This window comes from Lithobates pipiens, unplaced genomic scaffold (genome assembly GCF_037356315.1).
Source record: "Lithobates pipiens isolate NorthernLeopardFrog02 unplaced genomic scaffold, aLitPip1_a1.2 Scaffold_8, whole genome shotgun sequence".
Classification (NCBI taxonomy): domain Eukaryota; kingdom Metazoa; phylum Chordata; class Amphibia; order Anura; family Ranidae; genus Lithobates; species Lithobates pipiens.
The window spans coordinates 26358515-26374239 of NW_027507903.1; the positions used below are offsets into that span (position 1 = coordinate 26358515).

At 45.8% G+C, this 15725-nt stretch overlaps 1 protein-coding gene across 4 annotated transcripts in view; it reads left to right on the plus strand.

Moving 5' to 3' along the window:
* CHD2 (chromodomain helicase DNA binding protein 2) overlaps positions 1 to 15725 on the plus strand; it is a 120301-nt gene that overhangs the window by 34017 nt on the left and 70559 nt on the right. For 3 of the 4 annotated variants that reach the window (XM_077473075.1, XM_077473076.1, XM_077473078.1), the window contains exons 5-12: positions 1992 to 2050; positions 2159 to 2269; positions 3614 to 3727; positions 6627 to 6773; positions 11020 to 11153; positions 12786 to 13011; positions 13224 to 13324; positions 14630 to 14674. In XM_077473075.1, the coding sequence (XP_077329201.1) occupies positions 1992 to 2050; positions 2159 to 2269; positions 3614 to 3727; positions 6627 to 6773; positions 11020 to 11153; positions 12786 to 13011; positions 13224 to 13324; positions 14630 to 14674 (937 nt within the window). The remainder of the gene's footprint in view (positions 1 to 1991; positions 2051 to 2158; positions 2270 to 3613; positions 3728 to 6626; positions 6774 to 11019; positions 11154 to 12785; positions 13012 to 13223; positions 13325 to 14629; positions 14675 to 15725) is intronic. The other variant, XM_077473077.1, reaches the window with a different exon arrangement.

Below are 15725 nucleotides of genomic sequence, written 5' to 3' on the forward strand. Positions count from 1 at the left end.
CTTTATGGACCTTGCTTTGGGCACTGGTGTGCCGTCATGTTGGAACAGGAAGGGGCCATCACCAAAAGTTGGGATCATAAAATTGTCCAAAATGTCTTGGTATGCTGACGCCTTAAGATTTCCCTTCGCTGGAACTAAGGGGCCAAGCCCAACCCCTGAAAAACAACCCCACATCATAATCCCCCCTCCACCAAATGATTTGAACCAGTGCACAAAGCTAGGTCCATTAAGATATGCCGCCGCCAGGTAAATGGGTGGGAGGAGGAGAGCAAACACGCATCCACTCTCCTCCCCTTCTAGTTGTTGTCGCATAACTGACGTGTGACGTCACTTCCAGGTCCCCGTTGACAGTCTCCCAGGCCATCAAGGCCGGAAAAGAATGTAATGCAGTGGGATTGCATTACAATCAACGGAGCACATAGGAGAAATGTGGGTCTTGTAGACCCTAGATGTCTCATTAAAGGGAACCTGTCACCAAAAAAAACATCACATAGGGGACATTTTGTCCCCTATGTGATGAACAAAAATGTTTTTTTTCAATTGTAACAAAGTTAAACCCAACCACATGAATTCCCCCCACAAAAGGTGGTCTTGCCTGCCTTAAACTGAAGCTAATGGAGCACAGATATACCTGGGGTGTGAATGTATGGGGGGGGGGGGGGGGGGGGTTGGAGGTTGGTACATGGAAGCTGCCTGATTACTTCCACCCAAGAGATGGTTTGTCAGATTTACAGACTTTGGAATGTGTGTAAATTGTTAGGCTGCTGCCGATGTATGCTGTACATCAGTTGTAGTGAAAGGGTTGTAGCGCCCTCTAGTGTGCTAGAAGAGTGGTACATTTTGTGAGAGTGGGTACATTTCCAGGCTTGGCTGGTGTGTTTTGATCTGGGCTGGGAGTGGCTCAGAGTAGTGCTGGGTGACTCCCAGGTATCATCACCATGACCTCCCACTTCTTTCCAGAATGTTCTGGTGTTTTCTGGAAAGAGAGGTGCGCTGCCTAGGGTATTCTGAGTAGCTTTGACCAATCCCTAATCTGAATTGGCAGGGGGCAGGCCTCCTTTAATACCCAAGGTCAGCCCAGCTGGGTGGAGGAGTTGATCAGGTGGAAGGTGGAGTATTAGGCTTTTGGGGCCTTTGAGGGAGCTCCCCAGTTTGGAGTGGGGTGACCTTTGGCCTGGGCTTGGGTACAGACAGGACCCTTTTCCAACCCACAGAGGTATCCTGACCAGGAGGCACAGGAGGAGCAAGAGAGGACAGCGGGAGAAAACTGCTGGGCAAGTCTCCAGGAGTTCCACAGAGGCAGCCAAGAGGGCAGGCGAGTGTTCACATAGTCGGGAGGACAGGGAGGCACAACCGATATGCAGCAGTCTGGGATGGGTGCAGAGCCAGTCTGGAGGATGGGATGGTGGTGGCATGGGCCGAGGAAAGGGGCAGCTTCAGCCAGGAGGCCTGGCAGTGTCCGAAGAGGTGGTACTGGGAATAGTAGCCACAAGGACAGCTAGCACTGGGACTTTCTATTTGTTTGCTACACCATAGGGGCCCCGCGGTCCCTGCCTGCAAACGGCATTGAGCCAGTGTCGGGCCTTCAGTGCTAGCTGATCCAGGAAGTGCAAAAAAGTGATGTGCTGGAGGAGTGAGGAGTGATAGTCTGCAGGAGGAGAAGAGGAGATTGTATATACTCCGGTGTATATAGTTGTTCCCAAACTTTGATTGTCAATTACCTGGGCATCTCATAAGTTCCTGCCCCCATCCAAGTTAAATTCCCCTCAGTAAAATCCCCCAAAAATCTGAAAAAAATAACAAGTGCAAGGACTGCTTTCTTGTCTCAGGATGCTTGGAAAAAATGACTACTACACTCAGCATTCCCTACGAGGGTACCGCTACAGGGTTAAAAGATTTTTATATGTAATAATGCATATTTGGAAGAAGTGTACATTTGCAATGTGTCTGCAAAATGTATTAAATATCCCTTCTTTTTTTTATTTTTTCAGTGCTCAGATTCTGAAAGTGAAAGTCCGAAGCGGAGAAGTCTTCGATCCGCCAGCAAGAAGTGAGTACATTTGTGGTCTCCGGTAGTGCAGATCTGTGCTTCCTTATTGTGCCTTTAAAAATACGGGGCTGAGAGAGCTTTATATTTATTAACCCTTTACTGCGACAGAGAGACCAAAAAAGATTCTGAGGATGATGATGATGACGATGAGGAAGACAGCAGTGAAGACGATATAACGGAGAGACGTACGACTCGACCTCGGAGGGCTGCGGCAAGAAGGTAAATGTCAGCGAAAAGGGGTTCTAGATTGTAAGCTCTAAGGAGCAGGGCCCTCGGATTCCTCTTGTACACAATCGTAATGTAACTGTAATGTTCGCCTTCATTTTGTCAAGCACTGTGCAGACTGTTGGCGCTATATAAATCCTGTATAATAAATAAAGGCAGAGTTTTTTATTTTTTATAGATCTTAATGCGTTCCATGCATTTAAGATAAACATTTCTCTGTTCAGCACCCCCCCCCCCCCTCAGCCCCCCTAATACTTACCTGAGCCCCGTCTCGATTCAGCAATGTTGTATGAGAGACTCAGCTGTCGGAAACTCTCCCACCTGATTGGCTGAGACACACAGTGGGAGCGCTATTGGCTCCCATTGCTGTCAATCAAAGTCAGTGAGCCAATAAGGGGGGAGAGGGGGCAGGACCGAGTTACGGCTCCGTGTCTGAATGGGCACACAAAGCAGCAGCTCGGCTCGGGTGCCTCCATAGCAAGCTGCTTGCTGTGGGGGCACTTGATAGGAGGGAGGGGCCAGGAGAGCCTGTCGTGTCTTGTCGAATACTGTCCCCCGTCGGATAGTATCCGTCCTGTACTGCGCTTGCACAAGACAGACGCCAAAGGTCTCAGAAGATGAATGGCATCTGCCAGGTTCAGCCCCACCATCCAAGTGGACATAGAGTTAGAATAAAAAAATTGCAGAGCATGGCGAGTGAAGCGAGCCCGCGAGGGGCCGTCTTACTAAGCGCTGTTTAATATCATCTACCGTATGTCCACTTGCATGGTGGGGCTTGAACCTGGACTTGGGGCACAAGGTACTACTAAGTGTGCAGGCGCCGTTCATCTTTGAAGACTTTCGGGGTCTCCTTGTCATCCGTACTGTGCAAGCGCTGCGCCTACGCAGTACGGGGGGACAGTTCTCGACAGCTGCTCTGTGCAAAACCACTACACAGAGCAGGTAAGTATAACATGTTTGTTATTTAAAAAAACAAAAACAAAAAAAAATACAAGACTTTAGTATTCCTTAACTCCAGCTTTACTATGACTTAAAGCGTTACTAAACCCAGAACCTGCATTCACTATATCTGGTCTCCCACAGTACACAGAACATGGAAATGCAATGGTTTTAGTAAATCTAAACTGCTAAGATACCTTTTCTCGTTAGCAGTATATAGCAGTCTTGTGACTTCTATCAGTGTCTGTTTAAAGCTTGTAGGAGGAGTTTTCATTCTTGAAGAAGGGGAGGATCAAAGACAGGATCAAGCAGCCCTATGTTTTCTTTTGCTTCCTTTATCATGCCTTAAAAATAAGGGGCTGGGAGAGCTCTCTGTTTATTAACCCTTTACTGTGACAGAGAGGCAATATTCGATTCTGAGGATGAGGATGAGGAGGAAGATGAAGAAAGTAGCAGTGAAGACGATGAAACAGAGAGACCTAAGCTTAGACCACGGAGGGCTGCAGCAAAAAGGTAAATGTCAGCAAGGATTGATTATTTTTTTTTCTTTTTGGGGGGGGGAGGACACCTATTATTTTAATATTAGCAATGCACAGCAAACTGAGCATGTGCAGAGTTTCCCCCACGGCTCTGTTCTATCAGAAAAATTGATTGGGGACAGTGGAAGAAGGGGAGGACCGGATCAAACACCCTTTTTACACAAAGCAGAGGATTAACCCCTTAGGTTCCACAGTGAGTATAACGAGCGTGCTAGGCTGCATATACACGCTGATTTTACTGTTGTGGGTTTAGTAACACTTTAAATAGCTTGTTTGGACCAAGCTGGAAGCTACATACAGTATACATCGCTGTGTTTCACCAGCAGTATGGGCAGTTCCCACCCCCTTCCCGGAACAACCTGCCAGCCATTCATAGAAAGCCTTGTATTTTGTGAGTGAATACAAGACTTCTTCTGATTGAGATGTAGATTGCAACATCATCTTCCCACCTTTAAACTGCCAATCAGAAGAAGCCTTGTATTCATTCATAAAATAAAAGGCTTATGCGAATGGCTGAGCATTGTGGGGTTGGTAACACTTTCATTTTTAACCCCTTGAATGCCAGGGGTGGGGTTTAGGATCACGTGACCACCGTGATTGGCTGTCGCAGGGGTCACCTGATCGGAAAGCCCCTGACTGCAAGCAGCAATTGTTAGCTTTTCGTTAGCTGTCGATAACTGCGCTCTCGACACAGCTGTATTTGCGCTAATGAACGCAAATATGTGGCCACTTGGCGCCAAGGCCCACCCGTCCGAGAGGCCGCATGCTTGCGTACATCGACATCCATCCATGTCTCCATGCTTAATTTTGTTGAGAAATTATTTTGAAAAACACTCCCCTAACAATTCTGCCCATGACCATCTTGAGTAAGGGCGGATGATTCATGTACCATTTACTTCCTTGAATTCATCTGCCTTTAGCGCAAGCATGCAAGCTGGAGGGTGTGCTTAGCTGAAAAAATCCCTCCTCCCCTCCTGAAGACTCATGGGATGTATGGCCATCATTTGCCTAGGCAAGAAACCAGAAGGTAACTGAAGAATGGTCGCGATCAGCGACTTATATTGGGACGGCGATATTGCGACAGATGTTCTGACACTTTTTGGGAACCAGGGACATAAATACAGTGATCAGAGCCAAAAAATATTCTACTAATGACACTGGCTGGGAAGGGGTTAAACCTCAGGGGCGATACAAGGGTTAACTGTGTGCCTAGCCAGTGTTTTACTATACTATACTGAGTGAGGTGCTTTTACTAGGAGAAGAAATGGATATTATTCCATCCCTTCCGTCCTGTCAGAATGAGGATCTTCCTTGTTTACATAGGCAGATCACAGTTCTGTCTTTCTGCCTGATGATCGGCGGGTGCCGGAGGACATCGGGTACTGTGCACCCACCGGGCGGCTCCTGCTGTGAGTAATTACAATGGAAGCGAGCCGCCAGAGGTACGAATGCACATCCCCTACCTGGAAGAGTCTGGTGTGTGTGTGTGTGTGTGTGTATGTGTGTGTGTGTGTGTGTATATATGTATGTGTGTGTGTGTGTGTGTGTGTGTATATATGTATGTGTGTGTGTGTGTGTGTGTGTGTGTGTGTATGTGTATGTATGTATATATATAATATACCGCCCTGTAGCAGTAAAATTGCTTTAGGGCAGACATTAAAGGGATTGTAAAGTCAGAAGTTTTTTTTTTTTTTGATCTGAATGCATTCTATACATTTAAGATGAAAAGCCTTCTGTGTGCAACAGCCCCCCTAACACTTACCTGAGGTCCCTCTCTGCCCGGCGAGGTCCATGAGTGTGTCAGCCATCTGAGATTCTCCCTCCTGATTGGCTGAGACACAGCAGCGGTGCCATTGGCTCCCACTGCTGTCAATCAAAGTCAGCTAGCCAATCAGGAGCAGGGGCAGTTTATGGCTCAGTGTCTGAATGGGGTTTACAATTTAATATCAAAACAGTCAGACGGATTGCTAAATTCTGTATTTCTCTATCTCAGTTTACTGGTAAAAAGAAGTGTGAAAGGCAAGACTCCGGTGGGTGTACAAATATGTCAGCTTGCCGCCCCTTCTCACTGTTTCCTTACTGAGGCCGAGTGTGGGGTGTACCAAGATGGCCATGACAAAACGTCACTTACAAATTCTGACGGGTCGCCTATTCTGACGACATACATTCCTGTGGCAAGCTGCTTGCTGTGGGGGCACTGAACAGGAGGGAGGGGCCAGGAGCAGTGAAAAGGGACCCGAGAAGAGGAGGATTGGGGCTGCTCTGTGCAAAACCACCTGCACAGAGGAGGGAGGTAAGTATATGTTTGTTATTTTTATATGAAAAATAAATGAGACTTTACAATCGCTTTAAGTGGTTAAAGTCAGAGAAAACCTGAAATTAGGTGATGGTGAACCTTGGCACTCCAGATGTTTTGGAACTACATTTCCCATGATGCTCAACTACACTACAGAGTGCATGAGCATCATGGGAAATGTAGTTCCAAAACATCTGGAGTGCCAAGGTTCACCATTTCACTAAGGCTTAAATATTGAGTTGGCATGTGCCAGCTAGAATTTGAGTTCAGGCTTGCAGTCAGGGGAAGAACTTGGATGTTGGGGGTGGGCATTCCTGGGCTCTATCGGGAAAGGTAAGGAAAGTGTTTTTTTCCCCTTATGCAGTTGAGCTGTATAGCAAAGCAAAAGTAGCCGGATCATATCAGCTTGTGCATTACTGTATGAATTTCAGATAGGAAAAGGGGTCATTGTGCACTTTGTACACTTTCTATTTATACACCTTTTCTCCTATGCGTTTCGCTGTCTAGCATTTTCCTTAGCGGTCTCCATCAGTTTTGCCATTTTTCACAATGTAGACCCATCATTCTGTGTTTTCAGAGGTACGTCCAGGGCTGGTGGGAGGAGTCAGAAAAAGCCACAGCGTGGTAAGAGGAGGACGACCGAATCATCAGATGACGATGACGACGACGACGACGATGACACACCTAAAAGGCAGACAAAACGTAGAGCAGCTAAAACCGTTAGGTGAGATCTCCCGATTGCTCGTCCATAAGTATAGCTATCAATAGCTGTCACCATATGCAATTTGTTTCTTGCAATGTGGATGTGGAAAGTCAATAAATGAAATTGTAGAGATCCTTTTTATACTGTGAAAGAGAGAGGAATGTATACACAAGTCTGTTGAATTTTTAATGGGCCTGTACACGACGGTGCATAAACTTGTGCTTCTATAGACAGTGTCACTAGGGTTGGCGTCGCACCCCCCCCTCTATCCTGCCCATCACCCTGCAGTCACGCACCCCAAACCGGCCCCTGTAAATTATAGTATTGGGTGGTATAGTGGCAGGTGGGGGTCGTATTGGGTGGTATAGTGGCAGGTTAGGGGTAGTATGGGTTGGTATAGGGCAGTTTGGGGTGGTATAGGGAAAGTTAGGGTGGTGTTATAGGGAAGGTTAGGGTAATATAGGGCAGGTTAGGGTAATATAGGGCAGTTTGGGGTGGTATAAAGCAAGTTGGGTGGTATAGGGCAGTTTGGGGGGGTATAGGGCAGTTTGGGGTGGTATAAAGCAAGTTGGGTGGTATAGGGCAGTTGGGGGGGGGGGGGGGGGTTATAGAGCAGGTTAGGGTAATATAGGGCAGTTTGGGGTGGTATAAAGCAAGTTGGGTGGTATAGAACAGTTTGTGGGGGGGTGGTCTAGGGCAGGTTAGGTTGGTCTAGGGCAGGTTAGGGTAATATAGGGCAGTTTAGGTTGGTATATTGGTAGGATGAGGTGGGGCAGGTTAGGACTCTATGTAGTCACAGTGTGCAGTAACTTACAGCATAGTTGCAGAGATGAAGACACTCGGTTGCTGTGTCCTCACCTCTTTCTCCACCTTTTCGCCGCGGGATTAGCCAGATTGAAGGAGTCTGTGGGAGGAGTGGAGGAGGCAGCCGCACCCCCTGCTCCACCCACCAACTCCGGCTGCCTGGGGAGAGATTGGAGGTCCCCGGGGCACAGCTTCACTTGATTTAATGACGGGGGAGTGTTATAGGCAGCCTCCCCCGCATGGCTGCGTGTCCTCGCACCGCCCAGCTGCAGCTCTGCAAGTGCAAACAGTTTAGTGCACTGTGCAGCGGCGGCCCCAGTGTCACCCCTCTGGTGGGTGTCACCCAGTACGGGCCAATGAGACACAGCAGCGGCGCCATTGGCTCCTGCGGCTGTCAAAGTCCTGGGCTGCACAGTGGTGTAGTGGGTAGCACTTTTGCCTAGCAGTAAAAAAGGTCGCTGGTTTGAACCATGACACTACCTGCCTGGAGTTTGCATGTTCTCCCTGTGCCTGTGTGGGTTTCCTCTGGGTACTCCGGTTTCCTCCCACACTCCAAAGACATACTTGTAGGTAATTGGATCCTATCTAAATTGTCCCTAGTATATGAATGTGAGTTGGGGACCTTAGATTGTAAGCTCCTTGAGGGTAGGGACTGATGTGAATGTACAATGAATATGTAAAGCACTGTGTAAATTGACGATGCTATATAAGTAACCGAAATAAATAAAATTTAGCCAATCAGAGGGGAGATGGGGACGGATTTTGTGGTCGTACTGTCCCACTGTGTGTACAGGGCATTACATTATTGTTGTTTTTTTTTTTTTTTAAACAAGACTTTATAATCACTTTAGTGGTGATGGTATCACAGTACCATAAATATTAGTGGGACTCAATTTAAAAAAAAATCATGCCGTCACTTTTTTGTGCATGTTTCAAGAGCCTAGGGCAGCCTAATAAAACAAATAAAAATAGAACATGCAAAAAAAAAAAAAAAAAAGAAGTGCTCGGGCGCACCTTTTTGTGTGAACCAACCCTCAGACTGATGTACCCCGGGGTTGTGCGCAATCAGGGCCGACTTTAATGTTGATTGGACCCTGGGCAAAAATTTCCTTGGGGGGGGGGGAGGGGGGCCCAATGCAGTTTTGCTCTCCACTTGCTCTGAGACGTACAATAAATAGCAGCTAGACTCAAAATCCGTTTACTTGATCAGATCAGGCAGTTATTGAGTTCGGTTGCCAGAGGTTACAGTGTATCATTACCGCTCACTGACTGGTTGCTAGAGGTTACAGCAAACATTACGGCTCACTGATTAGTTACTAGAGCTTTACAGGACATGATTTCTGCTTGTTGATTGGTTGCTAAAGATTACTGTGGATATGACCTCGGGGCATGATATACATATCAATGCCGCCGGCCGCTGCTATTTATATATGAATGATGTAATTTACATGTAAACACAGGGTCTGCAGGGGAGTCATCTGTACACAACAATAGGGCAGAGCTGGGCAGCATTAGTAGCAGCACTTCACACTGAGATATCAGGACACAGCACACGACTAAAACCTCAAGGGACGAGGGAATTTAAACCGGGATAGTTGGCAAGTATGAGGCAGCTGCTTTGGGCCCAGGGCCACTAGCTGCCCCATTTGCCCTGCCTTAAAAACGGCCCTGTGCACAATCCTAAAGAGTGTCTTTGACTACAAAAATGTTGGAAAAAACAGCCATACATGGTTCAAAGGCCAGCCATACATGATTCAAAACGTTAATGGGCAGGCTGAAGGTACCAATTTAATTGATAATCGCTGTCTAATCCCAGCGGGGACGCCCCAACCCCCGGGAGCGGACAATGGCTTTCTCCATTCCTGTGTGTACTGATGTAAATGTGCACCGTGTATGGCCTGCCTTGTAGAACACCTTTTAGAATGAATTAAGAGATAAATTTCCAGCAAAGCCTTTTTGTCCTTGACACGTGCTCATCACACTAAACTCTCCTTGAAAGCATTAACAGATAAGTGGAAGCTGTTATAGGTGCAAAGAGGGGGGGTGGGGGGGGGGGGGGTGGGTCAGCACTATAATCATCATGTCCATGGTTTTAGACAGAGATGGCCAAGAAACATATATGTAGCTGTGAAAGTAAACTTTTGGCTGTATAGCATATTTCATCTGTTTATCTTTTCCTAATATTAACCACTTAAGGACCGAGCCTCTTTCTGAGATTTATTGTTTACAAGTTAAAAACATTTTTTTTTTTTTTTTTTTTTAAACTAGAAAATTATTTAGAACTCCCAAACATTCTACTTTTTTCCTAACACCCTGGAGAATAAAATGGTGGTCGTTGCAATACTTTGTCACACCATGTTTGGCAGAGGTCTTGCAAGCGCACTTTTTTTTGGAAAAAATACACTTTTTTGAATTAAAAAATAAAACAAAAGTAAAGTTAGCAAAACATTTTACATTTTTTCTATATTGTAAAAGATAATGTTGCGCCGAGTAAATTGATACCCAACATGTCGCGCTTCAAAATTGCGCCTGCTCGTGGAATGGCGACAAATATTTACCCTTTAAAAATCTCCATATGCGACCTTTTAAAATTTTTTACAGGTTGCAAGTTTTGAGTTACAGAGGAGTTCTAGTGCTAGAATTATTGCTCTCGCTCTACCGATCATGTTGATACCTCACATGTGTGGTTTGAACACCTTTTTAATATGCCGGCGCTACTCACGTATGCGTTCACTTCTGCACGTGAGCTCGGCGGGACGGGGCGCGTTTAAAAATTGTATTTTTTTTTCCTTATTTATTTTACCTTTTTTATTTTTGCACTGTTCTTTTAAAAAAAAAAAATTGTGTCACTTATATTCCTATTACAAGGGATGTAAACTTCCCTTGTAATAGAAAAAAAGCATGACAGGACCTCTTAAATATGAGATCTGGGGTCAAAAAGACCTCCGATCTCATATTTATACTAAAATGCAATAAAAAAATAATAATAATGATTTTGTCATTTTGAAAAAAAAAAATGTCCCTTTAAGAGCTATGGGTGGAAGTGACGTTATGACGTTGCTTCTGCCTTACAATGGTATGGAGACGGGTGGGGGCCATCTTCCCCTCACTAGTCTCCATACCCAGTCAGCAGAAGGACCCGATCGCCTCCGCCACTGCCGCCAGCTCCGCTAAGCGCCGGAGGGCACCGGACCGCGGCGGGAGGGGGGCCCTCTCCTGCCGCCGATAAAAGTGATCTTGCGGCGAATCCGCCGCAGAGAGCACTATTATAGGAAACCGGACTGCCGGCCAAAGAAGAGGATACCGGGGTTATGGCAGCTAGCTGCTGCCATAACAAAGATATCCCTCTTCAAAGTTAGGACGTATATCGGCGTGCGGCTGTCCGGAAGGGGTTAATTGTAATATGGGGATAGTTGTTGCACTTTTTGAGCTGCTTAGTTCAATATGTATTATTTTGTTGCAGCTACAAAGAGGACGATGATTTTGAAACAGATTCTGATGATCTGATAGAAATGGCGGGAGAAGAGGTAGAAGAACCAGAAGATAACCATGAAACTATAGAGAAAGTATTGGAATCCAGAATTGGAAAGAAAGGAGGTAAGTACCGTGTACAGTATGTTGGTGTATGATGATTGTGGCTTTAAAGCGGATCTTCACTGCGTCTAAGCACCATAAACCAAAAAAAGGATTATATTCATTTTTAATATTCAAAGCAAATGCCCCCCATCCATCCATGTCTATACACTTTCTGTTTTTGTGAAATCACTTTGAAACACAGCCCCCTAGCACAGGGGGTCTAAAACTGGTGGTCCTCCAGCTGTTGCGAAACTACAAGTCCCATGAGGCATTGCAAGGCTGACAGTTATACAAGCATGACTCCCACAGGCAGAGACATGATGGGACTTGTAGTTTCGCAACAGCTGGAGGACCGCCAGTTTGAGATCCCTGCTTAACGCATGGGTAGGCAACCTCGGCCCTCCAGGGGTTTTGAAACTACAAGTTTACATGAGGCATTGTAAGACCCTAACAATCACAGGCATGACTCCTAGAGGCAGGAGGCAGAGGCATGATGGAATTTGTAGTTTCTCCCCTGCTGGAGGGCTGAGGTTGCCTACCCCTGCCCTAGCGTTTCTTCCTGTGGCCATCTTGAAAATAAGGGCAAATGATTCATGTAGCTGTTACTTACTGGAATCCATCTGCCCTTAGCTTGCATGCAGGAGGTGAGCAGTCCTCTCCAGCTGGGACTTGGCTCCTTCTTCCAGGGACGGCTCATCCACAGCCACATCCAGCAATCCCTGGCTTGGACAGTGTAGGAGGGGAGATCAGAGTGTCATCCAATGGGGGGGGGGGGGGTGTGGGCTCGTTGGTCTTCTAAATTCCCCCCCCCCCACAAAAAAGTATAAAACCCATTCATGGCGCGGTTGCCAACCACGTGTTTGTTTAACCACCTGACATCCGCGCTATGGCCACATCGAGGATGGCCAGATGACGGCCACATCGAGGATGTGAATTCCTGGGAGGGCGTCCTATGACGGCCTCCCCCCAGAGCACACCACGATCACCAAGTCACTGAGACTCGGGTGATCACCAATCTGAGTAAGGGGCCGGTCAGCCAATGACAGCTGATCACATGATCAAAACAAAAGCTCGGTGGTCGCTTTTTTTATTTTCTCCTCACGCTGACAGCGGAGGAGGAAAAAAAAAGCCGATCACCGGCTCATCTTAAAGGGGCCTGCCACATAGAAGTGCTGTTTATCAGTGTAACCGATCACTGCTCATCAATGCCACCCATCAGTGCCCATCACTGCCGCCTCATCAGCGTACATTAATGACGGACAGAAATTACCCGTTTTAAAATGTTATAACAAAATAAAAAAAAGATTATTTTTATTTATTTTATTTTTTTAACAAAAAATAAAAATCGCACAGGTGATCAAATACCACCAAAAGAAAGCTCTATTTGGTTGAAAAAAATGATAAAAATGAATTTGGGTACAGTGTAGCATGACTGCGCAATTGTCATTCAAAGTGCATCAGCGCTGGAAGCTGAAAATTGGTCTGGATAGGAGGGGGGTTTAAGTGCCCTGGAAGCAAGTGGTTAAGCAGAATGCTCGGAGTGATGGACACGTGATCATGTGACTATGTAATGACATGAGAAATGATCTGGTGTGTGCGGTATGTGTTTTTCTTGTTAAAAGAAGTAACATGTTAATTTTATAATAATTTTAGCAACTGGAGCCTCAACAACTGTATATGCAACAGAAGCCAATGGAGATCCATGTGCCGACTTTAACCCAGAGACAGATGAAGGAGAGCAACAGTATCTTATCAAATGGAAAGGCTGGTCCTACATTCACAGCACTTGGGAGAGTGAAGAATCCCTCCAGCTGCAGAAGGTGAAAGGTCTGAAGAAGCTGGAGAACTTTAAGAAGAAGGATGATGAAATCAAGCAATGGTAACGCTCCAGTGTGATCCTACAATTGTCAGGAATATCACTTCCCGTAGTGCAGAGCGTTATCACTATATAGTCATTATGATGTTCCTGGTCCATTTATGCCTTGCATATTCAGTTATGTTAGGTTATCACAATTTTATTGGTTCTATTTATGTTTTTAAAGGCGATTATTATTATTATTTAGACTCAATTGCTATATTTTTTGTTTCCAGGCTATCAAAAGTTACCCCTGAAGATGTAGAGTATTATAACTGCCAGCAGGAACTAGCAGGAGAACTGAATAAGCAGTATCAGATTGTTGAGAGGATCATAGGTAAGTCGGCTTTTTATATGTAGCACTACCAACCCCCCCCCCCCCCCCCCCCCCCGTAGGAGTTGCAGATGTCAGGGTTTCCCACTTCTGCACAGCCAGTCACACAGCATTTTCAACTTGCATCCAGACACAGAAAACAGTCCTTGAGCTTTGTGTTTTGTTGTTTTACTGAGGGGATATGCCCAAAGAACCAGGGACAATTTCTTCCCTATTTACACTTCACTTAATCTTCCTGCACAGCCAGTGGTGGGGGGGGGGGGGCGCAAACATCCCCCGCGGCACTAACACAGCCCCACCACCACTCACCGTCCTTACCGTGGATGCGGGTGGTGAGTGCATGGCGGGCTCGGGGAAAGCTGCTCCAGTGCCCTCTCCTGGAGCAGCTTCTGCAGTGTCTCCTCTCTCCTCCTCCCGGTGCTAGGTATCCAATAGGATCACCTGACGTTTTGGCCAATCCGGGAAACAGGTTTCATACCTGCTTCCTGATTGGCTGGGAGGAGGATTGGTGTTGCAAAAGCAAATATTCATTCACTGTTGCAAGACATCTGAGTGGGCTCCAGACGCAATGCTCTGCGTCCCGAGCCCAATTGATTTTGAAGCCTGTTAGAGCCTATGACTCTAATCAGGTTCTTCTTCTTCAAAAAAAAAAAACACACAACCTCTAATTAAAATACCCGGTGAACCAAAAGGGCTCAGACACAGGAATAGGGGGTCGCCGTGCTATCCCTGAATTATCCACTGCATATAGGGGGTGGCAAGGATGGGGGGGGGGGGGCACGGAGGTTTTCTGGTCTTTGGGAACCCCTTCTAAATCCAACTAATTGGTGGGGGAGTCGGAAAATTGCACCTTACAACGGTGACTAATGGGGAGAATACTCCTCACACTGGTTGTCAGAAGTGCTACCCTTCAGGTGGCTAAAAAGATCACTGGTTTCATGCAGTTGGCTCTGCCAAGTTGTGTTGTCCTGGATCTATTCAGCCACCTTCAAACAGAGATCAATCAGCCACAGCTCAAGAAACCCCCAACAATTTCTGGAAGAACCCCAGGGTAACTCCCAGGATTCCACAGAGCCCTGGTTGAGAATGGCTGGTCTTACCGTTGCAGTTAGATGCCACCTTCAGAACTTTACAACCCTTCAGTTCGGATATACAGCCTGTCCATATCCCTATCCCGATCCATACCTTCTGATATACTACCCCGTGAGCTTAGAATTTTCTCTACAGATATTTTTTCTTGTACAGAGATTTTTTTATTTTTTTGAAGGAATAATGTATTGAAGGTAACGATTATTCCTTGTTTTTCAGCCGTGAGGACTGGTAAATCCGCCACTGTACATTCTGACATACCAGGTAAACTTTATACAATGCATGACTGAGCTAGCCTGAAACACTGTTCACACAGTGGGGGGGGGAGATCTACTAAAACTAGAGCACTCGGAATCTGGTGCAGCTGTGCATGGTAGCCAATCGGCTTCTAACTTCAGCTTGTTCAGTTAAAGCGTTTGTCACCCCAACATTTCATATTCCTGATATGTGGCTGCTGTATTGTGTGCTTGTATGAGAATATATCCTGTTCTTTGTATTGCTTCCTTTGTGTGAAATCCCTGGTCTTCTTACCAGTCCCTCTGCCCTCCTATTAAAAACTGACCACCGTAAGCAGTAGATCAAACCGTGGTCAGTTCTCTAGCTATGCTGGGAACTCAGTGTACTCTTCTCCAATGATCAGACTTATCCTGACATAACTTATAAAAAAGTGATAGAAAGGTTTTAAAATGTTTTTCTATATCTATACACAAATGTTTTGCCTTTCATTTCTATTTTAAACTGAAGTTGTTTTACAGGTGATTGTTTACAATCACTTTAAAGCAGAACTATAGACCCTTTGTTTTGTTTTTTCATTTTGGATAGAGTAATGGAGGGTTATTATAAAACCTATCAGTAGAGCTGGGCAATTTTCTAAAAAAAAAAAAAAAAAAAAAAATCTGAGATTTAAAAAAAAAAAAAGGATTCACGATTTGAATCAAGTTTTTTTTATTCACATCACGCCGGTCCTGGGGAGCTGCAGGCAGAAGTTTTTAGGCAAGGCAAGGCTTCGGCCTTGTCCACAGCATCCGGCCTCGCCTAAAAACTCCTGCCCGCAGCTCCTCGGGACCGGCACGGTGAAAAAAAAAAAAATCTAAAAGAATCGATTTGCTGAAATTTTGAATCGATTTGACCTCTCAACTCGATTCAAGATTTTAAATCGATTTTTATTTTCCCCAGCCCTAACTATCGGTTTATTTTTTGCGATCTGTGTCCATTGGAGAAATGTCCCTTCACTTCCTGTCCCATAGCCAAAACAGGAAGGGAGAGGAAATCCCTGAAAATTAAGGGAATCCCTTGGGGACCCTCAGGTCATCAG